Here is a 22,837-nt window from a genome sequence, read left to right on the forward strand (position 1 = left end):
TTAAATGTAACCCGAGCTTCCTGCTGCGAGCACCTGAAATCAAAAGAGCTGCCATGGAGGGATTTTTATCTTTTCACCCAGTGAGACTGAGGAAGGAAGTAGAAAATTAATGGTTATTTCATGGCTTCTCCACTAATGAAGAAGCTTCTTTTGGCAGATACACTGAGCAAAAATATAAATGCATCACTTTTGTTTTTGCTCCCATTTTTCATGAGCTGAACTCTAAGTTCTGAAACATTTTCTACAAACACAAAAGACTCATTACTCTCATATCGTTCGCTGAGATAACCCATTCCACCGCACACGTGTGCCTTAGACCCCCCACACTAAAAGGCTGACATGTGCAGTTTGGATCTGTACACAATGGAAGCTGCAAACTTCCAAGTTCTTGCACGGCCAGCAGACTCACCGGACACGTCACCCATCGAGCATGGACACTGCTAGCATCATGGACAGGTTTTTTACGGGGCTCCCACACAAACGCAAAGCAGGAGAGGAAGCATCGCCAAATATGTTTCCAAACCAAACTTTTTCTTGTAAAACAAAGGGGGGCCCAGCAAAAAAAGTTTGGGAACCACTGGTTTAATCTCTGGGACAATCTGTGAAGTTTGTCCTGTGAACAACATTTTAGAATAGTTGTGATCAGGGTTACACTCTGGGCATCAATTCATCCCACTCTGAAGGGAAGCCACATGTTTGTGTTCAGCCTGTAGATGGCGCTGGTTAACCCCCCTCCTCTGCTACAGGCAGGTAAGTTCTCGCATCCTGTTTCAATGCTGCTTTATCATTTACAAGCCGGCATTAACACGCTGAAGGATAAGCAGGAAGTGAAACTCTGGCGAAAAAAACAGGCCAGACCTACAGGAAGTCAAACAGGAACTTTATTAACGAGTAAAAACAGCAACAGTCTGAGAAGCACAGAGAGAAGCCACCATCACCTCCTCACAGGAAGTCCTGCTGTGTCTCCGATTGGTGATTCTCACACGTACGCGGGTATTTTTGAAAACGGAGATTTTCCATTTTCGTTTTAAAAAATAATCCCGTCCACACATAAAGGCAGAAATGAAGGAAAACGCTGCTATGAACATGCCAAAGCAACAGGTGGCGCTATATTCCTAACCGTGTAGAAATGTTGGCCAATCAGAAGTCTAGAAACCTCGGTGGGAAAAAGTAAACAAGGATGGGGCATAGAAGCAGTGTCTTTTTTTTTTTTTTTTTACTTTCCATAGAAGCAGTGTCGCTACCCGATCTGTACCGGAAACCCGATTGGTACCAGCCAGATGAAGTGTTTACTAACAATTGACAGTGATAGCGGACGTCATCATCACTATTCCAACAATCCTCTCCACACAGACAAGCATAAACACACTCGACTATCAATAAATCAAATTAAACACACGTTTGTGATTACGCTAATTCAGTTTACAATACGGTTCATTCGCTCAGTCAGCAGGTGACAGTGTCCTCGTACACTGGGGTGTTAACCTCCATTAAACGAACAGAAGAAGAAGAAAACATTGTACATGCGCAGTAAGGATCAGGGAGTCCTGATCCGTAACTATCTTTTTATTTTTTTGTTTTTGTCTACAATATATTAAATGTTTCATTATCGGAAACATTTTAAGAGATACTTGTTTTTCTTAACATCTTAACAGATACTCTGACCTGTAACTATCGTAAAATACTTCGACTGGAAGTAGACACCTTTCACACATGCGTGGTACAGATCGGGTAGTGACAAGCAGAACCGAGTCAAGTGTGGAGGGACAGTAACTGTGTGTATATGTAAGCATTTAAACACTGCAGAGAGTAGAATTAACAGTAACAGTATTGTAGAAATTCATTTCACCGAAACAATAACGTGGCGCACAGTGTGACGTCAAAAAAGGCGCACACCTTTGACGCTGCGTTTTCTCCATTTTTGTCGTCCACACGTAAATGCAAAAACGGAGTTTTCGAAATTATCCACCCTGGCCGGAGTTTTTAAAAATCTCCGTTTTCAGTTACTGAAAACGCCGTTTACGTGTGGACGAAAAGTGCAAACGCATAGAAAATTTTTCAAAAATACCCGGGTACGTGTGGACGTAGCCGTAGCCTCAGGCGAGATAGGTGTTTTCAGTGTGCCACCAGGAGGTGGCGCCACTTCTCCACTCCAAGTGCGGAACATCAACTCACTGAGCATGCTCACTGTGTTGCTCCACACCTGAAGAGCGATGTTTGAAAAGTGAGGTTAGCTCCGGTGTCGTTCGTGGAGCTTTTCTCAGACCTGTGTGTGTGTCGAGTTCTGGTCTTCTTGAAGGCAGACAAAATAACAGAAACACCTGATCAGCTACCTGTCCAGGTGTGTCCCACCCCTCGACCATTCAGAGCTGGGATACGGTTAAGGAAAAGGATGAAGATCAGCGCTGGAATGAGCACGCCTGCTGCTGATTGGTCAGCGGGGTGACTACCAAGCAGGTAATCACCTGCAGGTGTTAGATCTCATTCAGGTGAATGATGGTGATAGTGATGTCATCACGGTACCTTCGGGCCAGATCCACAGGCAGACTCAGCATCTTGGCGAGACGATTTGGAGCTACCGCTCCATACCCGTCGTCGCCAAGGGTGTGGCGGATCAGGTGGGTGGCGATATTCTGGTCCTCAAGCGCCGACAGGACCCGCCCCCTCCTCTCCAGCAAGAGGCGCTGCAGGTCGCCCAGCGTTGTGCCCTCGCAGGGAATTATAGGTCTCTGCTGCTGGAGGGCTGTGCAACGACAAACCACACACAGAGTCAGGACGATGACAGGAAGTAAAGACAGGTGGACACGTCTGAGCACGCTCACACCTCATGTGCACTTTTTGGAGCACTGTGAGTGATTATCTGTGACCTCAGTCTTCAAAAGAATCTCAAACTCCAACACCGAAAACATAAACAGGTGAAGACTGGCATGTGATGAGATGCTGGGACGGCTTAATGTAAAAACAAGGTGACCAAGAGGTGGCAATGGGACAGTTTCAGAATAAGGTCGTGGTTCAGGGTAAAATATGAACTCACCTTCTGGTGTGTAAACATATGGAGCATAGGGCTGTGCGATATGACCAAAATCTCATATCCCGATTTAAGACAGCTATCGTCCCGATAACGATATAAATCACAAAAATGTAACATTTTCTGTAAATTCTGTGAATCTCGGGCAGCTCGACTTGACGATGAATGAAACGATACATTTTTAGACATAAGTTGTAACGGCCGCCGTTTCCTTTGTGAGTATTTATTACACGGCGTGCTGCGGGGAAAAGCCTGTTCTAATGTTTGAGTCTAAGGTTTATTTTTTAGCACCTGGCGGCTCTTTTTTACTTCTCATCCGTAAATAATCTGCTCTTTCACGTGATTCAGTTTATTTTGAAAAGTCTCAACAGGATCTTGAGCTTTATTGTGAAAGGTTTATGAGGAACATAAACAAGCGGACACGCGATGGTGTTACCGTCATTGTTGCTAACAACAACGCATAAAAACAGGTGCTTGTCCGTCCATAGTGTTGTTATATTAAATATAAGAGAAAGAGAGAACTTTAAGAAATTCATACAGCCACTACAGTGACCATCAAAACAATGAACAAATATTGCCGTAAACAGTTTATTTTGCGGCACCACGAAACAAACGATAGCGTAAAATGAAACGACAGACGTTTTTATATCGTCATCCGATATATATATCGTTATATCGAACAGCCCTAATGGAGCATGAAAAAAAGTGAGTGGAGAAGAAACACGAGTAGGACTTCCTGATAATAATGAATTACAGTCGTCCAGCCTGGAAGTAATAAATGCATGAACTAGTTTTTCAGTGTATGCTATGTCTTCTAATGATGCTGCCTAAGGGAAGCATGTATAATGTAAACAGAATTGGTCCTAGCACTGAACCCTGTGGAACTCCATAATTAACCTCAGTGTGTGAAGAGGACTCTCCATTTACATGCACAAACTGGAGTCTATTAGATATGATCAGAATACAGTCGCTCCAAGACAACAACAGTAACAGACTGAAGTAAATTAAATAAAACCAAATATTACAAAGTTTACAAAATGTATGTAATAGCGCTAACATATACAAATAGCTGTCAGACTCCTGAACTCTGCCTCCTGACATCTGACCCACGTTAACACATGGACTGAACATACACACACACACAATCGACAACCGTCAGTGTTGGGGAGTAACGGAATACATGCACCGCCGTTACGTATTTAAAATACAAAATATGAGTAACTGTATTCCGTTACAGTTACCGTTTAAAAAGGTGGTATTCAGAATACAGTTACTTTGTTGAAATAAATGGATTACACTGCGGTACTTCCCTGTTTCATGTTGTCGCGGGTCAGGACTGTTTGGGTTTTGTTTGACAGCTACGTTCTGTTGTTCCAGGCGGCAGCGTTACGGTTGCCATGGTTACAGGGCGATGCTCTCTCTCTCTGCGACTGTGTGTTTCCTGGGTGAGAGAGCGCCTTTTCGTTGTTGTTGTTGTGCTAAGCTAACAGGCAGAATGCTACAAGCATAGCTCTAAAGAATGTAGCATCATGGGTAGTGTAGTCCGTGCTGCTGGGAGAATGGACTGCCATACACGTTATGGGTCTGTGAGCGAGGAGGGAGAAAAAGGGGAGTGGAAAGGTACGAGTTGTCATCGAGGAAAAACGGGAGCTGGAAGCATGTAAATATAATAATAACCACTGCAGCCAAGAAGAGAGCCTGACGAGCCCAGTTGTAAGTAAGCTATTAAGACTCGACTGTACACCGTGTTCGTGTTTTCCTCCGAAAACAATAAGTTCTGTTGGAGCAGTCTTTCAACGCCTCTCTCTGTCTCTCGCAAGAAAAGTTGACCCAGACAACAAAGTAAAGCTATTTTTCGGCTACGAGCCGACAGGGACCCCGCCGTATTAGTCAGAGGTCCCTTTACTACAGTTCGGAGTCGCGGACCTTCAGTAATAGTAATAAATCACACAGCAATAGTACATTCATGTTGTTGTAAAAAGCATGATAATATATTAAGTAATCCAAAGTATTCAGAATACGTTACTGTCATTGAGTAACGTAACGGAATACGTTACAGAATACATTTTGGGGCATGTATTCTGTATTCTGTAATGGAATACATTTTAAAAGTAACTTTCCCAACACTGACAACTGTACCCTCAAACACACAATAATAACATGGACTGAACCACCACTCACAACCACTAGCACTTTATATAGCGTCTGTAGGAATTATATCTCACTTATCTTAACTGCACTACTGTATAGCTCTGTGTAAATAATCATTCTGTACATTTGATAATTTTTAACCCTACAACTGTTTACAACTTGCATAGTTCCCATTTCTGTATAGCTGTATATCTCAGATTCTGTAAAGTTATTTATTTCATATTCTGTATAGTTTTTCATATTTATATCCTGTTCATAGCCTGTACATAGCTTGTACTCACTACAGCCTGTACATACTTATAGTTATAGAATATTCACAACATACTTCATACCGTGTACATTATAACATACCATAATAGACCCATTTCTGTAATATACTCACATATCTATATTATTGCTAATATATATTGTAATATATCTATATCACTAAAGCACTTCTGGATGGATGCAAACTGCATTTCGTTGCCCTGTACCTGTGCATGTGCAATGACAATAAAGTTGAATTCTATTCTAATTCTATTCTAAATAGTTCAGTTATAAATAACCAGAATATTACAGAGGTGAAATATATATATATATATATATATATATATATATATATATATATATATATATATATATATATATATATATATATATATATATATTAGTTACAAGCTTTACTGTGTCTGTGAAGGTTCTCAGTCATTGTAGTCAAAGGAGCTTGCAAAGAAAAGCGTCTGGACTTCTTTAAGTTGCTTGAAGACGTTTCACCTCTCATCCGAGAAGCTTCTTCAGTTCTAAGGTCAAATGGTGGGGAGTCCCAGATATAAACCTAGTGGGAGTTTCCCCCCACAGAGAGACAAAAGGACCCCCTGATGATCCTCTAATCGCCTGAGCCAAGGTGGGAAACTGGGTCCCTCTGTGGGGGGTCACTCCCACTAGGTTTATATCTGGGACTCCCCACCATTTGACCTTAGAACTGAAGAAGCTTCTCGGATGAGAGGTGAAACGTCTTCAAGCAACTTAAAGAAGTCCAGACGCTTTTCTTTGCAAGCTCCTTTGACAAGCTTTACTGTGTTGCTATTTAAAGGATCAGTAACTGATTGGCACTGACCTGTCAGATGATCCCCCACGAGCTGGATGACCGTCTGTCGATGCATCAGCTCCCAGAGTCCATCAGTAGCGAGGACCAGGAACTTGTCTGCAGGTCCAACACAGTGTCGGGTGATTTCTGGCTCAGTGCTCAGATAGGGTGGGGTCAGGTAGTGCGGCGGCATCGTCCGGACCGCCTCACTGACCGCAGACAGGATGTCCGGTCGAGTTTCATAGACCCGACTCAGCATATCCGCGCTCCATTTGAAGCGGACGTCACCGAACGCCCGGAAGGGCAGCAACAGGCCCAGTAGGCGGTCGTGGCGGATCACCGTCCTCTGCTCCGCTGGGTGCTCTCCCAGAATCCTTTGCAGCTCTTTGGGATTCTGCGCATTGTGGTCATTGGTGAGGTTGATCGCAGACCAGCTTCCGTCTGCCTCCTGGACGCCCAGGACTGCCCGACTGTCCCCCAGGTTGGCCACATGTAGAACGCCGTTGGAGATGTGGACGACACAGGCTGTGCAACCAGAGAGCGCCACCCGGAGGGGGGAGGTCAGAGACAACCCCTCACCAGGGAAAGACACCTGCCTGTGGGCACAAAGAGAGGCTTAACCTGCTGAAACAGACTCACCTGCAGGTTCTGCTGAAGAAAACACAACTTTGTTCTTACCTGGGGGAGGTCAGGGACAGATGCACCTGGGCTTCTACAGACAGGTCGTAGTCAAGGCGATGGAACGCATTGACCAGAGCTGATGTCGTTCTGTTGTCATCCTGCAGCCAATCAGAGAGAACAGATAATGATGTCACCACAGGTGAACTTTCTGCTGAAACCAAAACAGGAAAATCGGTTTCTGAAAAGTCCACCTGCACCTGGTTGAGACCAGGTAAAGGCTTTGACATTCAGGCATGTTTTGGGGTTTTTTTGGACCTGCACTGTCCGTGAATGTGATTCTGTGATGTGTCAGGACACCTGGTTACCTCCTCCTCATCCTCCTCCTCGGTCTCCAGCCTCTCCTGCCAGTAGTTCCGGAGGCTATGGAAGGACGTCACCTCTCCATTGGGGTAGCTCAGGTCTTGGGGGTATTTATGCCATTCCAGCAGTGGTGTTACGGCCCGTTCCTCCTCCACCGCCCGTTCCAGCTCCGCCAGTGTCCTCAGCGGCAGCGCTGCCACGGCAATGTAGTAAAAGAGCCTCTGACTGACAGCGTGGGCGCAGGCCGGCCCTGTGTGACCGTCGAACACGCCAAACAACACGCCTCCACGGCCCGCTAGGCAGGTGGCGCTGCTCTGACGGTCCTCGCAGGGGAGGTTGGATGGCAACATGTTGCTATGAAAACCCAGAACGCCATGGGAGGCGGGGCCTCTGGGGAGGGTAAGGCTGTATTCATTGGCCTGGAAACAAACAGTCATTAAGATGTGTGACATCACCAGTTAACGCTTTCAGAGTCTGATTTTTGTCACCTTTAAGATCCGGTCGACCTGAGCGGAATTTATCTGCCCCGCCTCCTGTCCCGCCCTCAGCTTCCGGCTCCCACTGCTTGCTGAGTAATGGAGTCTGTGCAGCTCAGGTGGATGGGGAGGAGGCAAGGACAGGAAGCAGCACTGCTGCAACCTGCAGCATCCAGTATGGAAGGCGGTTCGCCCCAACATGGCATGAAGGCTGGACCTGCAGAAGGATCAGAGCATTTTGGTTTTCAGGTATCTAAAGTTTGACATCCCTACATGACCACTGGTGAAGGCCATTAGTGACTTCCTGTTCCACAGGAGGCGCCCTTGAGCTCATGCAGAATGAATGGGACTCAGTGGAGCTGTTCATGACTCTGATGGAAAGGCTCGGGACATTAGCTACTGTTCTATTCTTTGATGTTTCTACTGAAGTTTCTACTTTTTGTGCATATCAAGGATGTTAGAGCATCACCAGTCACTTTACTGCATCCTCCATGTTGATTTGGGGCATGAAGCCACCAGTGGCCTCACGATAGCTTCACATTCAACCACCACAACCAGCTGCTTCTTCTGCTGCACTTTGGCTACACTCCTGGCATCTGCCAGAGGTATCGTTTAGAAACAGGCGCCATCGAGGGACACCGACGTCCTGCCCTAACTGACCAATCAGCAGGCAGCAGAACGCTGAACTGATTCAGCTTCACGGAGAAATAAAATAAATACAATTCTAGAAGCAGCTGGAAATCCTCAGCTCAGAGTGCCCCCTGCTGCACCACCAGCTGAACTGCGGCCAGTTTTTTGGAATAGACAGGAAGTAACAGCAGCTCTGTTCAGCAGCTTTTTCAGGTGAATTTTGGTTTTCAGAGAGTGACATCAAAGGATCAGCAGAAGAATCAGAACAGTGACCAACAAACAGATTCATTTATCACACTGAAAATAAATAAATCACTGTCCTGTGACTCTGAGGTTTGGCTCTAACCCAGAAACCAGGTTTAGTTAAACAGGATCAGCTGACGGTCAGCTGTGGTTCCGGTGGAAAGTTTTGACTAAGCACGACGCTGAAACTCACCCTGTCTGCCTGACGTCTCGTCTTCCTGATCACTCCTCCCGCAGCTGCGTCTTTGTTCCTGTGACCTTTGACCCTGCTGGTGACGCGCTCATCGATCAGTTACCTGTAAACCATCCTCTCACTTTCAGCCTGCTCAGTGTGGCACAGGCTTCATTCTTCACCATATTAAACATGCGAGAAAGCAGCCAATGTGTTTAATTACCTGAGGGGGAGGAGGCGGGGTCGCCAGCAGCTCTCAGGTCTGTCTGTGTGCAGGTGTTTTGTGCAGATCAGACACTGTTGTGCGTTTCATTCTTCATAATCGTGTCAGACAGCAGGCTGTTCCCACTGACCGTACACAAAACCTGCTCAGGTTCTCCTGTATCGGCGCACAGGTGAGTTCAGCACAGGTGAGCCAGAACATCAGCTTTAGGCTAAAGGTGAGTAAACAAGGTGTGTGTGTGTGTCTGTGTATCTGTGTGTGTGAGATTATCAGTGTGTGTCTGTTTGTGTTTATCAGTGTGTGTGTGTGTGTGTGTGTGTGTGTGTGTGTGTGTGTGTGTGTGTGAGATTATCAGTGTATCTGCGTGTGTGTGTGTGTCTGTGTATCAGTGTGTCTGTGTGTGTTTATCAGTGTGTGTGTGAGTGTATCAGTGTGTGTGTGTGTGTGTTTATCTGTGTGTGTGTGTCTGTGTGTGTTTATCTGTGTGTGTGTGTGTGTTTATCTGTTTATCAGTGTGTGTGTGTATCAGTGTGTGTTTATCAGTGTGTGTGTATCAGTGTGTGTGTATCAGTGTGTGTGTGTGTCTGTTTATCAGTGTGTCTGCGTGTGTGTGTGTCTGTTTATCAGTGTGTGTGTATCAGTGTGTGTGTATCAGTGTGTGTTTATCAGTGTGTGTGTATCAGTGTCTGTTTATCAGTGTGTGTGTATCAGTGTGTGTGTGTGTCTGTGTATCAGTGTGTGTTTATCAGTGTGTGTGTGTCTGTGTGTGTTTATCAGTGTGTCTGCGTGTGTGTGTGTGTGTTTATCAGTGTGTGTATCAGCGTGTGTTTATCAGTGTGTGTGTGTGTGTGTGTGTGTGTGTGTGTGTGTATCAGTGTGTGTTTATCAGTGAGTGTGTGAGATTATCAGTGTGTGTGTGTGTGTGTCTGTGTATCAGTGTGTGTTTATCAGTGTGTCTGTGTATCAGTGTGTGTGTGTGTCTGTTTATCAGTGTGTCTGCGTGTGTGTGTGTGTCTGTTTATCAGTGTGTGTGTGTGTGTGTGTGTGTATCAGTGTGTGTGTGTGTGTCTGTTTATCAGTGTGTGTGTATCAGTGTGTGTTTATCAGTGTGTGTGTGTGTCTGTTTATCAGTGTGTGTGTATCAGTGTGTGTTTATCAGTGTGTGTGTGTCTGTGTGTGTTTATCAGTGTGTGTGTATCAGTGTGTGTTTATCAGTGTGTGTGTGTCTGTGTGTGTTTATCTGTGTGTGTGTGTGTGTGTCTGTTTATCAGTGTGTGTGTGTGTGTATCAGTGTGTGTTTATCAGTGAGTGTGTGAGATTATCAGTGTGTGTTTATCAGTGTGTGTTTATCAGTGTGTGTGTGTGTGTGTGTGTGTGTCTGTGTATCAGTGTGTGTTTATCAGTGTGTGTTTATCAGTGTGTCTGTGTATCAGTGTGTGTTTATCAGTGTGTTTGCGTGTGTGTGAGATTATCAGTGTGTGTCTGCGTGTGTGTGTGTCGGACCGTGTGCAGACCGCGTGTGGCGCAGACCAGCATCCAAACAAACCTCCACAGTTTCGGGTCTGAGGTGAGTCGGAGCTCCGGCGGCTTGATCCGCTCTTTTTTGCCTGCAGAGGGCTCACTGCAGCCGGCCGGCGCGCCGCTCCGCCCCGGGGAAGAGGCGCTGCGGAGCGGACAGTGTCGGTGTTTCCTCCGCTGCGGAGCGTATGCTAAGCTGCTAGCAGGCTAGCTGCCATGACGGGCTGTTTACAGGCTTACAGGCCGGAGCGGGGAGCCGGTATAAAGGACCTCATCGGCCGGGGAGCCTTTGGCTGGTGGCCGCACAGAGTGGCCTGTTAACGGCGTCGGGCTGCCATGAGCCGCGGGGGCGGTGCAGGTTAGCACAGTTGGTGGGACGGGAGGACCGGAGAGGATCGATACACGATTGATCTGCTGTTGCTCTGTGAAGAGGCATCTTATTACATGATGAACAAGAGGAAAAAGTCTGATCATGGTGAAGACCTGAGACAATCAGAACCTGTCCTCACCTGTCTTCCTGTGGTCCCCTATGTGTCCACATTAAAATCAGCTCTACAGCTTCCCCAGGTGTCTCACATGAGGGGGTCAGAGTGAATCTGATGGGACCCTGCTGCTCCATTCAATTCAGTTTATGTATATTACACCAAATCACAACAACAGTGGCCCCAAGGCTCTTTGTGTTGTAAGGTAAAGACACTACAATAATAGAACAGAAAAAAAGACCCCAACAATCATTTGACCCCTATGAGCAAGTTTGAAGCCTAATGTTAAAAATAGAAACGGTACTATGAGGTCATTAAGATAAGATGGGGCCTGATTATTTAAGACCTTGTGTGTGAGGAGCAGGATTTTGAATTCTGGATTTAACAGGAAGCCAAAACAGGAGAAATCTGCTCTCTCTTTCTAGTCCCTGTCAGGACTCTTGCTGCAGCATTTTGGATCAGCTGAAGGCTTTTCAGGGAGTTTTTAGGACTTCCTGATAATAATGAATTACAGTCGTCCAGCCTGGAAGTAATAAATGCATGAACTAGTTTTTCAGCGTCACTCTGAGACAGGATATTTCTAACTTTAGAGATGTTGCACAAATGGAAGAAAGCAGTCTTACATATTTGTTTAATATGTGCGTTGAAGGACATGTCCTGGTCAAAAATGACTCCAAGGTTCCTCACAGTGTTACTGGAGGCCAAGGTAATGCCATCCAGAGTAAGAGTCTGCTTAGATACCATATTTCTAAGATTTTCAGGGCCGAGTACAATAACCTCAGTTTGATCTGAATTAAGAAGCAGAAAGTTAGCGGTCATCCAGGTCTTTATGTCTTTAAGACATTCCTGCAGTTTAACTCATTGGTGTGTGTTATCTGGCTTCATGGACAGATAGAGCTGGGTGTCATCAGCATAGCAGTGAAAATGTATGCTATGTCTTCTAATGATGCTGCCTAAGGGAAGCATGTATAATGTAAACAGAATTGGGCCTAGCACTGAACCCTGTGGAACTCCATAATTAACCTCAGTGTGTGAAGAGGACTCTCCATTTACATGCACAAACTGGAGTCTATTAGATAGATATGATACAAACCACTGCAGTGCAGTACCTGTAATACCTACAGCATGTTCTAATCGCTCTAATAGGATATTATGGTCGACAGTATCGAACGCTGCACTGAGGTCTAGCAGGACAAGCACAGAGATGAGTCCACTGTCAGAGGCCATAAGAAGATCATTTGTAACCTTCACTAAAGCTGTTTCTGTGCTGTGATGAGCTCTGAAACCTGACTGAAACTCTTCAAATAAGCCTCTGCAGATGATCTGTTAGCTGTTTGACAACTACTCTTTCAAGGATTTTTGATATGAAAGGAAGGTTGGAGATTGGCCTATAATTAGCTAAGACTGCTGGGTCTAGAGATGCTTTTTGAGTAAAGGTTTAACTACAGCCAGCTTGAAGGCCTGTGGTACATAGCCGATCATTAGAGATAGGTTGATCATATTTAAGATCGAAGCATTAATTAATGGCAGGACTTCTTTGAGCAGTTTTGTAGGAATGGGGTCTAAAAGACACGTTGATGGTTTGGAGGAAGTAATTATTGAAGTTAACTCAGAAAGATCAATTAGAGAAAAAGAGTCTAACTTAACATCAATGGTACTAAGAGTAGCTGTAGATAATATTACATCTGTGGGATGATTATGAGTCTTTTTTTCTCTCTAATGCCTAAAATGTTATTCATGAAGTCATTACTAGTTAACATTAAACAGTCCTGGAATTAAATCCTTAATCTAGTTACAGCACTTTCAGAAAGACACCTGCTGTGTTCAAATTTATTCCTCACTGCTGTGTGATCAATTATTGTAAACTCTACCTGTGTGGGTGGGCCCAGGACTGAGGAGAATCATCTCAGGTGTTCCTGGTGTGTTTTTCCTTTTCCTCCGTGGTTTTTATTCTGCACCTTCATGAAGGTAAAGTTTCACATCTGAATCTCCTGTCTGTGGTTCCAGCCGTGGTCGTGGCGATGAGCAGTAACGAGTGTTTTGGTTGCGGCCGCTCAGGCCACTGGGTGAAGAACTGTCCGAGTGGCGGCCGAGGGCGAGGGAAAGGACGCAGCAGAGGCAAAGGTGACACCCATCATCAAACCTCCATGAGTTTATTTTAAAGTTTATTAAAAAGCCTGTAGTTTTTACAGATGTCGCCATGGAGACGTGGAAACCTGTTTCCATTTCCAGCTTCTGCATTGGTGCTGTTATTGTGAACAGCTGACTATGTGACACACCCGGCGGTTCACCCCTGTCGTGTCGTTGCAGACCTGTTCTGTTACCGATGTGGCGAACTTGGGCACGTGGCCAGAGACTGCGAGCGCACAGAGGACGGTGAGGACACACGCTTACAGATCACAACAGTTTAAAGACAGGTGAGCACAGGTGTGATCTTTCCTGCAGCCTGCTACAACTGCGGCAGAGGAGGTCACATCTCCAGAGACTGCAAGGAGCCCAAGAAGGAGCGCGAGCAGCTGTGCTATAACTGCGGCAAGGCCGGTCACATGGCGCGCGATTGTAACCACGCCCACGAGCAAAAGTGCTACTCCTGCGGCAGCTTCGGACACATCCAGAAGTGCTGTGAGAAGGTCAAGTGCTACAGGTAAACTAATACTAAAGCTGAGCCTACAAACACAGGTGAACGGTCCAGCGTAACCTGTCCGTGTGCTCTGCAGGTGCGGGGAGATCGGCCATGTTGCGGTGCACTGCAGCAAGGCGTCCGAGTTGAACTGCTATAACTGTGGGAAGTCAGGTCACCTGGCGAAAGAGTGCACCATTGAAGCCACCCCCTAGCTGGCCTCTGACCCCTGACCCTACGCTCCCAAACCTCTTCTTTTATTCTCTGTTCGTGCCCTCGGATCCTCCTCTTGTCATTGGTCTAGAGGCCTGTCGGTCAGCCTCGTAACAGCCAGTCAGAGCAGACGGAGGGAGGAGGAGGGGGCGGGCTACAAAACCCATTTGTTCTTCTGTGTTTTAGTTTGGTAGCTGTGTTACGATGTACAGAGCTTTTTTAGACCTGAGAGAGTGATGTATGAAGGCCAAATTAGGCCCCTCCCCTCTGCCCTTTGGGTGGGGCTAACAGAGCCATGGAAGTTTGTATCTTGCCAACTTCATTTTTGTTTTTGGACCATATAAAATGATTGTCCCCACCTCCAGCAATCACCCAATAATATCGCAGGATGAACGAGCCAATCAGGACAGGTCGCAGCAGATGTTTTACAGGTGCGTTTTTGTGCAGGTCGAGGAATCGTACGCCAAGAAAAAAAGCCGCAGGAAGTCTGGACAAAACCCCCAGAAAAATCTTATTTTTGTACATTTTACCTGTGAGCTGTTGTAAAGGTGTATGTTCTACCTGACAATAAAAAGGTAAGAAGGATGAGGGCGGAGCCTGCGGTGGCTGTCTTATTTCTTCAGACAGGCACCACTGACCCACAGGAGACGAACCGACCAATCAGATCAGAGGAAACGAGCTCCAGAGCTCACCTGAAAGCCTCATGGTTTAATTAACATCTGCAGCAGCTGGACAGAGCGATCCCTGACGACCTGCTCAGTTCCTCGCTGTCAGACACCTCCAGAATCTCCTCCTCTCATCATCATAATAATAATGGATTACATTTAAATAGCGCTTTTACAATGCCACTATTCATTCACTCTCACAGTCACACACTGGTGGAGGCAGCTACAGGTGTAGCCACAGCTGCCCTGGGGCAGACTGACAGAAGCGAGGCTGCCGTATCACGCCATCGGCCCCTCTGGCCAACACCAGTAGGCGAAGTGTCCTGCCCAAGGACACAATGACCGAGACTGTCCGAGCCGTGGTTCGAACCAGTACAAGACAAACTGCCAACTCTTGAGCCACGATCGCCCCAGTGTAGTAACAGTCATCATTGTTACTACTCTGATTACATCGAATGAACGACTGACTCAGTTTTATTAAGGACACAGGAAGTTTGATCTGCGTACAGTGAAAGAATAAAGTCGCTGTGGAAATAAAACATAAATAAACACAATGAATCTTTAAAAGTTCAATACAGGTCGTACATGAACATGTCATTCACTGCTGATGTACAACAATACATCCCAGCGTTAACCTCTGACCTCTGTGGTGTTCATGATCAGACTTCTCACTTACCTGGGCCAGGGGTGTCAAACTCGTGGCCACTTGTGGCCCATGTCACCCCTACTTATATAGGCAAGGCAAGGCAAGTTTATTTGTATAGCACAATTCAACAACAAGGTGATTCAAAGTGCTTTACAGAGACATTAGAAACAAAAACAAATAAAAAGCATGATTTAAAATTGATTAAAACAAGCAAACAAACAAACTAATTAACAAACAAACAAAACAGTATATAAAATCAAAACAGATAAAATCAGATATATTATATATTGATATGAGGAAATCTAATGTAATTCTTCTTAGGCAGAATTTGTTTGTTGTTGAGCTAAATGTTAAAATAAGTCCTTTCTGAGCAGAGAGCACAAACATGCTGAGGCTGTGCAGAGTCACACTGCAGTTGTTACATACCAACACACTGATGGCAGCAGTGCTCTGACGTGTGTGCAGACAGAGGACCAGTGTGTTTGTTTGCTCGTTCAGTGAAAGGCTTCAGTTTTGTCTTCTTATACAATGTTTGACATTTAAAACAACAAACAAAACATTTTAGGAAATATTTGTTGGCGTTTGTGGCCGTCCAATCAGATCTCACACAGCTCATATAAGTTTGAGAGTTCAGCGTGCACGTCCGTCATACAGCAGATGAATATTAATGTTCTACGCTTTCACATTAACTATTTTATTTCCTACATTTGTGTGTACATTTTTATTTTATCTTACATGTCGTTGTAGGCGGGCCGCTCGTCCTGCAGGGGGCAGTAGTGCAGACATAAAACCGGATGCAGTGGGGGAGCCGGTGACGTGTTTCCTGTTAGTGTGCGTGCTGTGTTCGTGTGTGTTTGGATGGTTTCTGCTCGGTTGTTGGATTAACGGCTAAACTCCGCAGCAGACATGGTGAGAATCAGCATTTTAATCTGTTGTGTTCACTGACGTCACAGCCGTGTGCACGTTAATCAATATTCATTATTAATCAGTGATCAGGAAGCGCTCAGCGGCTCTGTGAGGAGCCGCTCCTCCGACTCCAAACCGTGTTAAAACACTCTGAGTTAAAAATAACAGATTTTTGAATGGAGTCTGGTGGAGCAGCTGAAACATGGAGAAGACTGAGCAACCAAGGCAGACCGTGATCACCTGGTGTATCGATCAGGTGGCTGTATTGAACATTAATGCTCACGTCACCTACCGCCTACTGGTGATGGCCAGAGGGGCCGATGGCGCGATATGGCAGCCTCGCTTCTGTCAGTCTGCCCCAGGGCAGCTGTGGCTACACCTGTAGCTGCCTCCACCAGTGTGTGAATTCAAATTCAAATTTTATTTGTCACGTACACAGTCATACACAGTACGATATGCAGTGAAATGCTTGGACAACTGCTCGTGACCTAAAGAAAACAAAAAAGGAAAAGGCTATGAATAAGATAGGAAATAAATATGAAAAATTAAAAAGGGTAAATTTAACTGGGAAGGAATAAAATATAAATTAAGGTTAAAAATGAAATAACTGTACAACACAAATTAGAATGAAGGGTAAATTTAACTGGGAAGAATAAGATAAAATCTATAAATTAAAGTTGAAAATAAAATAACTGTACAACAAAATACACAATATAGAACTATATAAGAATGTATGAAGAAATCTAAATAAATATATACACAATAACAGCAGCTGTACAAGTATTAACTGGAATGAAGAATGTAGTGACCAGTGTTGTGCGATCCACATTATGTCTTGTGCAGTGCAAATATGCTTAAAGTGATTTAAGTAATGAAGTGAAACAATGTCCAGAAAGTCCAGTGTGTGTGTAAGAACCATATGTGTGGGTCAGTACTGTGTGGTGGTGTGATTGAGAGACCGTATCGCCTGCAGGAAGAAGCTCCTCCTCAGTCTCTCTGTGTTGGTCTTCAGGGAGCGGAATCGCTTTCCTGACCTCAGCAGAGAGAACAGTCTGTTGTTGGGATGGCTGAGGTCCTTCACCATCTTCCTGGCCTTGGTCCAGCACCGCCTGCTGTAGATTGAGTGCAGGTCAGGGAGCTCGGAGCGGATGGTGCGCTCAGCTGACCGCACAACCCTCTGTAGAGCTCGTCTGTCCTGCATGGTGCTGTTCCTGAACCAGGTTAAGATGTTTCCCGCCAGGATGCTCTCTATGGTGCACGAGTAAAAGTTCCTGAGCACCTTGGAGGGCAGTTGGAAGTCTCTCAAGCGTCTGAGGTGGTAGAGACGCTGACGGGCCTTTTTCACCACGGTGTTGATGTGACAGGACCATGACAGGTCCTGCGTGATGTGAACTCCGAGGTATTTGAAGCTGTCCACTCTCTCCACTGGGCACTCGTTGATGACGGGGGTCTGGTAGTTCCTCTCCTGCTTAGTTCTGAAGTCCACTATCAGCTCCTTTGTCTTACTGACGTTTAGAAGGAGGTTGTTCCTCTGGCACCAGTTCTCCAGATTCCTAATCTCCTTCAGGTAGGCCGTCTCGTTGTTATCAGAGATCAGGCCCACCACGACGGTGTCGTCAGCAAACTTGATGATGGTGGTGGAGCTGGTAGTGGCCACACAGTCATATGTGTACAAAGAGTACAGCAGGGGGCTCAGAACACACCCCTGGGGGGCTCCAGTGCTGAGAGTGGTGGAGGCTGAGACATGTCCGCCCATCCTTACTGCCTGTGGTCTGCCAGTTAGGAAGTTGGAGATCCACTGACACATAGATGAGCTGAGTCCCAGATGCTCCAGCTTGGTGGTGAGTGTGGAGGGAATTATGGTGTTAAATGCAGAGCTGTAGTCTATGAAGAGCATTTTAACATAATTCCCCCTTCTAGTGTCCAAGTGAGTGAGTGATGTGTGGAGGAGATGAGAGATGGCATCGTCTGTGGAACGATTTGGACGGTAAGCGAACTGTAGTGGGTCCAGTGTGTCTGGTAGTGAAGAAATGATGAAGTCTCTGACCAGGCGCTCAAAGCACTTCATCACTACTGAGGTGAGGGCTACAGGGCGGTAGTCATTGAGAGAAGCAGGGTGGGGTTTCTTCGGGACAGGAACAATGATGGACTCTTTGAAGCATGTGGGGATCACCGACTGAGATAAAGAGATGTTGAATATCTCAGTGAACACAGGAGCTAGCTGGTATGCGCAGTCTCTTAGGATACGACCTGGGATGCCGTCTGGTCCTGCTGCTTTCCTGGTGTTCACTCTCTTGAAGGCTCTCCTTACTTCATGCTCGGAGATGACGAGCACGTTTCCGGTGCTGGCAGTATCTTCCTGTCTGCAGCCGTTAGCGCCGCTAACACTAGCATTGTTGGAGACCTTAGCTGCAGCCTCGAAGCGAGCATAGAAAGTGTTCAGCTCGTCTGCCAGAGTCACGGCCGCGTTCGTCATACCGGTTGTTGGTGCTTTATAGTCCGTTATTGTCCTTAGTCCCCGCCACAGGCTCCTAGAGTCACTCTGTTGGAGTTGTGACTCTAGTTTCCTCCCGTAGCGCTGCTTCGCCTCTTTCACCGCCCTCCGCACGTTATATGACGCGGCTTTGTACGGGTCCATGTCCCCCGTTGTGAGTCCCGTGTTGTAGGCAGCGGTGCGGGATCTCAGAGCGTCGCGGATGGTTTTATCCACCCACGGCTTCTGGTTGGGAAACGTTGTGATAGTCTTTGTCTCCACGGTATCATCCGCTAGTTTCCCGATGAATCCCACAACCGCTTCCGTAAACTCGTTGACATCATCGGAGCTGTTTCTGAACATGCCCCAGTCTGCGTCATCGAGTGCGTCCTGTAACGTGGCCACCGATTGATCCGTCCAGCGCGCGACCTTCCTCTGAACTGGAACTTCCTGTTTCAGCCTTTGTTTGTATTTTGGCATGAGGAAGATGGCGGCGTGATCAGATTTGCCAAAAGGAGGGCGGGATTGTGCCTTGTAGCCGTCCTTGACCGTAGTGTAGCAGTGGTCCAGTGTCCTTTCACCTCTGGTGGGGCAGGTGATGTGTTGATAAAAGTTCGGCGCTGCGCGTTTGAGGTTGGCGCTATTAAAGTCCCCCGTCACAATAAGCGCAGCGTCCCGGTGTTGTGTCTGGTGCTGTGTGAGTGCCTCATGCAGCTCGCATAAGGCGGTGACCGTGTCCGCTTGTGGTGGAATATAAACGGCACTTATAATGACCGATGTAAATTCCCGAGGTAGATAAAAAGGACGACGCATGATGGACAGTAGTTCCAGATTTGGTGTGCAGGAGCGTGTGAGAGGAACAACGTTCGCACTGTTGCACCAGTTGTTGTTCACCATTAAACACACGCCGCCTCCTCTTGACTTCCCCGAGTCCCGTGTCCTGTCCATGCGGTGAACCGAGAAGAACTCGGCCGGCTGGATGGCATGGTCCGGCACCGCTGGGTTCAGCCATGTCTCGGTGAAGCAGAGGAGATTGCAGTCCCGAATGTCTCTCTGGAACTTTATCCTGGCCCTGAGGTCATCAAGCTTGTTCTCCAGTGACTGGACTTTGGCGAGCAGGATGCTAGGCAGTAGAGGTGGGAATCACCATACATCCCACGATACGATATTATCACAATATTTAACTCACGATACGATATTATTGCAATTTTTAAAAATATTTTGCGATATTCAGATTCTGTACATAAAGGTAAACGTTATCAATATTCATTTTATCTAATATCAAAGTCTCGCACTCAGTCTTTCTCTTATTTCAGTTTTATTGTTGACAAACTGAACGTTTGTATTACAGTCTAGTCCAACTGAACTGAATGCAACCATCTGGTACAATTACAGCTATTTATAAAAACTATGCAGCCCATTCAGCAACTGAAGAATTTGAAAGTAAATTAAAACAAAATATAATTTTACATTAAATAAAAAAGTTTTAAACTTCATTAAAATAAAACATGTCTTAAATTAAAATAAGTAAACTGCCAAAAAAAAAGTTAAACACATTTGGACAGTGTCAGGATTCTTGCTCAGAAAAAGGAACTGATCAACATGCTCTGAAGTCAGAGTTCCAGTCCACAAAAACTTTTTTTGTAACAAAATATCGATTTCTGCTGTCCCTGTATCGATACATTATTAGCAAACAAAATATCACGATACTACACAGTATCGATTTTTTTCCCCCACCCCTACTAGGCAGAGGTGTGCACGAGCTCTCAGCCTGTTCCTGACGCCGGCTCGCTTCCCTCTAGGCCGCCGCCGCTTCCCTTTGTTCTCCCTCAAGATCTCACTGAATGTGAATGTGAGAGTGAATGAATAGTGGAATTGTAAAGTGCTATATAAATGCAATCCATTATCAGCTTGATTAAACTGCTGATTTTAATGGAGTCTGGCGGCAGTCTGGGTCTCAGCTCTTGCCCAGGTGTCAACTTTACCTGGATAACACCTCCAGGCCCAGCTGCAGGCCAACAAGGAGAGGTTCAGAGGAGGTGCTTGGTGACCTCACGTGCTATTGGTTACCATGAAATTACCTCCTCTTTGAGCTCCACATGTTTCCAGATGTTTCTCACTCTTATCTTCTCTCTGTGCAGGCGAGGAACGCCGAGAAGGCCATGTAAGTACTTCCTGTCAGAGATGTGCTGTATGACCCCCCCCCCCCCACACACACACACACACACACACACACACCTGTCCTCCTCTTTCTGTGGTCCTCCTCCACCTGACCACCTCTTCCTGTCCTCCTCTTCCTCTTCCTGTTGTCCTCCTCTTCCTCTTCCTGTTGTCTTTCTCTTCCTGTTGTCCTCCTCTTCCTCTTCCTGTTGTCCTCCTCTTCCTCTTCCTGCTGTCCTCCTCCTCCTCTTCCTGCTGTCCTCCTGTTGTCCTCCTCCTCCACCTGTCCTCCTCCTCCACCTGTCCTCCTCCTCCACCTGTCCTCCTCTTCCTGTTGTCCTCCACCTGTCCTCCTCTTCCTGTTGTCCTCCTCTTCCTCTTCCTGTTGTCCTCCACCTGTCCTTCTCTACCTGCTGTCTTCCTCTTCCTCTTGTCCTCCTCCTCCACCTGTCCTCCTCTTCCTCTTGTCCTCCTCCTCCACCTGTCCTCCTCTTCCTGCTGTCCTCCTCCTGACCTCCTCCTCCTGTCCTCCTCTTCCTCTTGTCCTCCTCCTCCACCTGTCCTCCTCCTCCACCTGTCCTCCTCTTCCTGCTGTCCTCCTCCACCTGTCCTCCTCTTTGGGTAAATGTGTCCCTCTGCTTTGTCTGTCAGGACGGCCCTGGCTCGGTTCAGGCAGGCTCAGCTGGAGGAAGGAAAAGTCAAGGTGAGTTTCGAGATCCAAAGCGTTTATCGTCATGTGTACAAAGAAAAGCATTTCTCTGTACAATGAAATTCTTTCTCTGCTGTCCACACACAGATGCCGGTTAATATCTGCAAATAGAACTAGAACAAATAAAATACATGTGCAAAAATTATTATTACTGTTAAAATAGGTCAGCTGTTCAAGAGTCTGATAGCTGTGGGGAAGGAGTTGTTGATGTTCTGGATTTCGCACTTCTAAACCTTGGTCCTAAGCAGAAGTTTGAGGAGTCCGTGTTGGGGGTGTGTGGGGTCTTTGAGGATGGAGGCAGCTCTCTTCTGGACTCTGTGATGGTAGATGCTCTGCAGAGAGGGCAGCGGGGTCCTGATGATCTTCTCCGCAATTGTTATCACTCTGCAGGCGGTTGCGGTCTATAGCAGTAGTGCTGCCGTCAGATAAACACCTGTCTGCCTGATCTCTCATCTGTAGGAAAGAAGACCCTTTCTGGCCTCAGAGTGCAGTGAACTTCCTAAAGCTGAAAAGTGGAGACGACAGGTAGTCACACTGCAGCACTAGTATCAGTAGTGGTGATGGTACCTGCAGTCAGGTGTACTGAGTGTGTCCTGTGTGCCTGTTTCAGATTATCAGTGAAATCTCAAAGAAAGTCGCACAGATCCAGAACGGTGAGTCCAAGTCTCTTCCTCACTTGTCCCACTCCCCTTCTCTCACCTGTGCCTCACCTGTGTCTCTCCGTGGCATAATGTTACCGTATTGTGTGTGTATAACCTCTTTTAAAGTGTTGTGGATGTTATACATGGTTATGCTGAGGATGTGCGATGGGCGATTGTGGCTCAAGAGTTGGGAGTTCGCCTTGTAATCGGAAGGTTGCCGGTTCGAGCCCCGGCTCTGACAGTCTGACACTTCACCCGTTGCCTACTGGTGGTGGTCAGAGGGCCGGGTGGCGCCAGTGTCCGGCAGCCTCGCCTCTGTCAGTGCGCCCCAGGGCGGCTGTGGCTACAATGTAGCTTGTGTGTAAAGTGCTTTGGGGTCCTTAGGGACTAGTAAAGCGCTATACAAATTAGAGATGGCACGATACCACTTTTTTATGTCCGATACCGATATCATAAATTTGGATATCTGCCGATACCGATATGAATCCGATATAGTGTTTTTTAAATATCTTGCTGCATTTTGTATAAGTTCATACTCAAGTTTAAAACAACAACTACACTAAAGCTATTCTGTTATACCTGTATCCAAAAAAAATATTTCATAGTTCAGCAATACTGATCAATCTAATAAACTTAAACCTACACCATCCTCCCTATTCTGGTATTTTAAAGAGTACTTAGCGTAAATATTAAGCAACCTAACTAATAGAGTTCCAACTCCCAGCAACAACAAAAATAAATAAATAAAAAATAGGGAACCACCCCTCACGCTCCACCTCATGATGCTTAATCGACGTAATCAACCTTAATTTGATGCAGTGTGAAAAAAAATGC

The 22,837-nt window shown here is 46.2% G+C and overlaps 3 protein-coding genes across 8 annotated transcripts in view; 2 read left to right on the top strand and 1 right to left on the bottom strand.

Annotated features, from left to right (window-relative positions):
• Nucleotides 1-902: 902 nt before the first annotated feature.
• LOC146670694 (pyruvate dehydrogenase [acetyl-transferring]-phosphatase 1, mitochondrial-like) lies at nt 903-9,530 on the bottom strand. 2 transcript variants are annotated; one of them, XM_085407731.1, is made up of 7 exons: nt 8,971-9,530; nt 8,769-8,844; nt 7,715-7,919; nt 7,232-7,645; nt 6,924-7,024; nt 6,276-6,841; nt 903-2,743 (listed from the first exon to the last, which is right to left on the bottom strand). In XM_085407731.1, the coding sequence occupies exons 3-7, from the start codon at nt 7,901-7,903 to the stop codon at nt 2,475-2,477; spliced, it is 1,539 nt and encodes a 512-aa protein (XP_085263857.1). In that variant the 5' UTR covers nt 7,904-7,919; nt 8,769-8,844; nt 8,971-9,530; the 3' UTR covers nt 903-2,474. The 2 variants fall into 2 exon arrangements, with proteins under 2 accessions (XP_085263857.1, XP_085263858.1); XM_085407732.1 differs by having other exon boundaries at nt 8,769-9,530.
• A 734-nt stretch (nt 9,531-10,264) lies between these two features.
• On the top strand, nt 10,265-14,388 carry cnbpb (CCHC-type zinc finger, nucleic acid binding protein b). Of its 5 annotated transcripts, none has more exons than XM_085407741.1 (5): nt 10,265-10,537; nt 12,978-13,094; nt 13,281-13,346; nt 13,416-13,614; nt 13,688-14,388. In XM_085407741.1, exons 2-5 carry the CDS (start codon nt 12,992-12,994, stop codon nt 13,803-13,805), a joined length of 486 nt encoding a protein of 161 aa, XP_085263867.1. In that variant the 5' UTR covers nt 10,265-10,537; nt 12,978-12,991; the 3' UTR covers nt 13,806-14,388. The 5 variants fall into 5 exon arrangements, with proteins under 5 accessions (XP_085263867.1, XP_085263866.1, XP_085263869.1 ...); XM_085407740.1 differs by lacking the exon at nt 10,265-10,537 and adding an exon at nt 10,565-10,846; XM_085407743.1 differs by lacking the exon at nt 10,265-10,537 and adding an exon at nt 10,835-10,963 and having other exon boundaries at nt 13,416-13,600.
• Nucleotides 14,389-15,899: 1,511 nt separating this feature from the next.
• isy1 (ISY1 spliceosome associated protein) overlaps nt 15,900-22,837 on the top strand; it is a 12,713-nt gene continuing 5,775 nt past the window's right edge. Inside the window, exons 1-5 of the mRNA XM_085407736.1 lie at nt 15,900-16,023; nt 20,635-20,657; nt 21,305-21,356; nt 21,822-21,887; nt 21,973-22,015. Coding sequence (XP_085263862.1) covers nt 16,021-16,023; nt 20,635-20,657; nt 21,305-21,356; nt 21,822-21,887; nt 21,973-22,015 — 187 coding nt within the window. The 5' untranslated portion in view covers nt 15,900-16,020. The remainder of the gene's footprint in view (nt 16,024-20,634; nt 20,658-21,304; nt 21,357-21,821; nt 21,888-21,972; nt 22,016-22,837) is intronic.

This window comes from Rhamphochromis longiceps, linkage group LG5 (genome assembly GCF_057381845.1).
Source record: "Rhamphochromis longiceps isolate RC_006_pf linkage group LG5, R_longiceps_female_GT1.1, whole genome shotgun sequence".
In the NCBI taxonomy this organism is placed as follows: Eukaryota; Metazoa; Chordata; class Actinopteri; order Cichliformes; family Cichlidae; genus Rhamphochromis; species Rhamphochromis longiceps.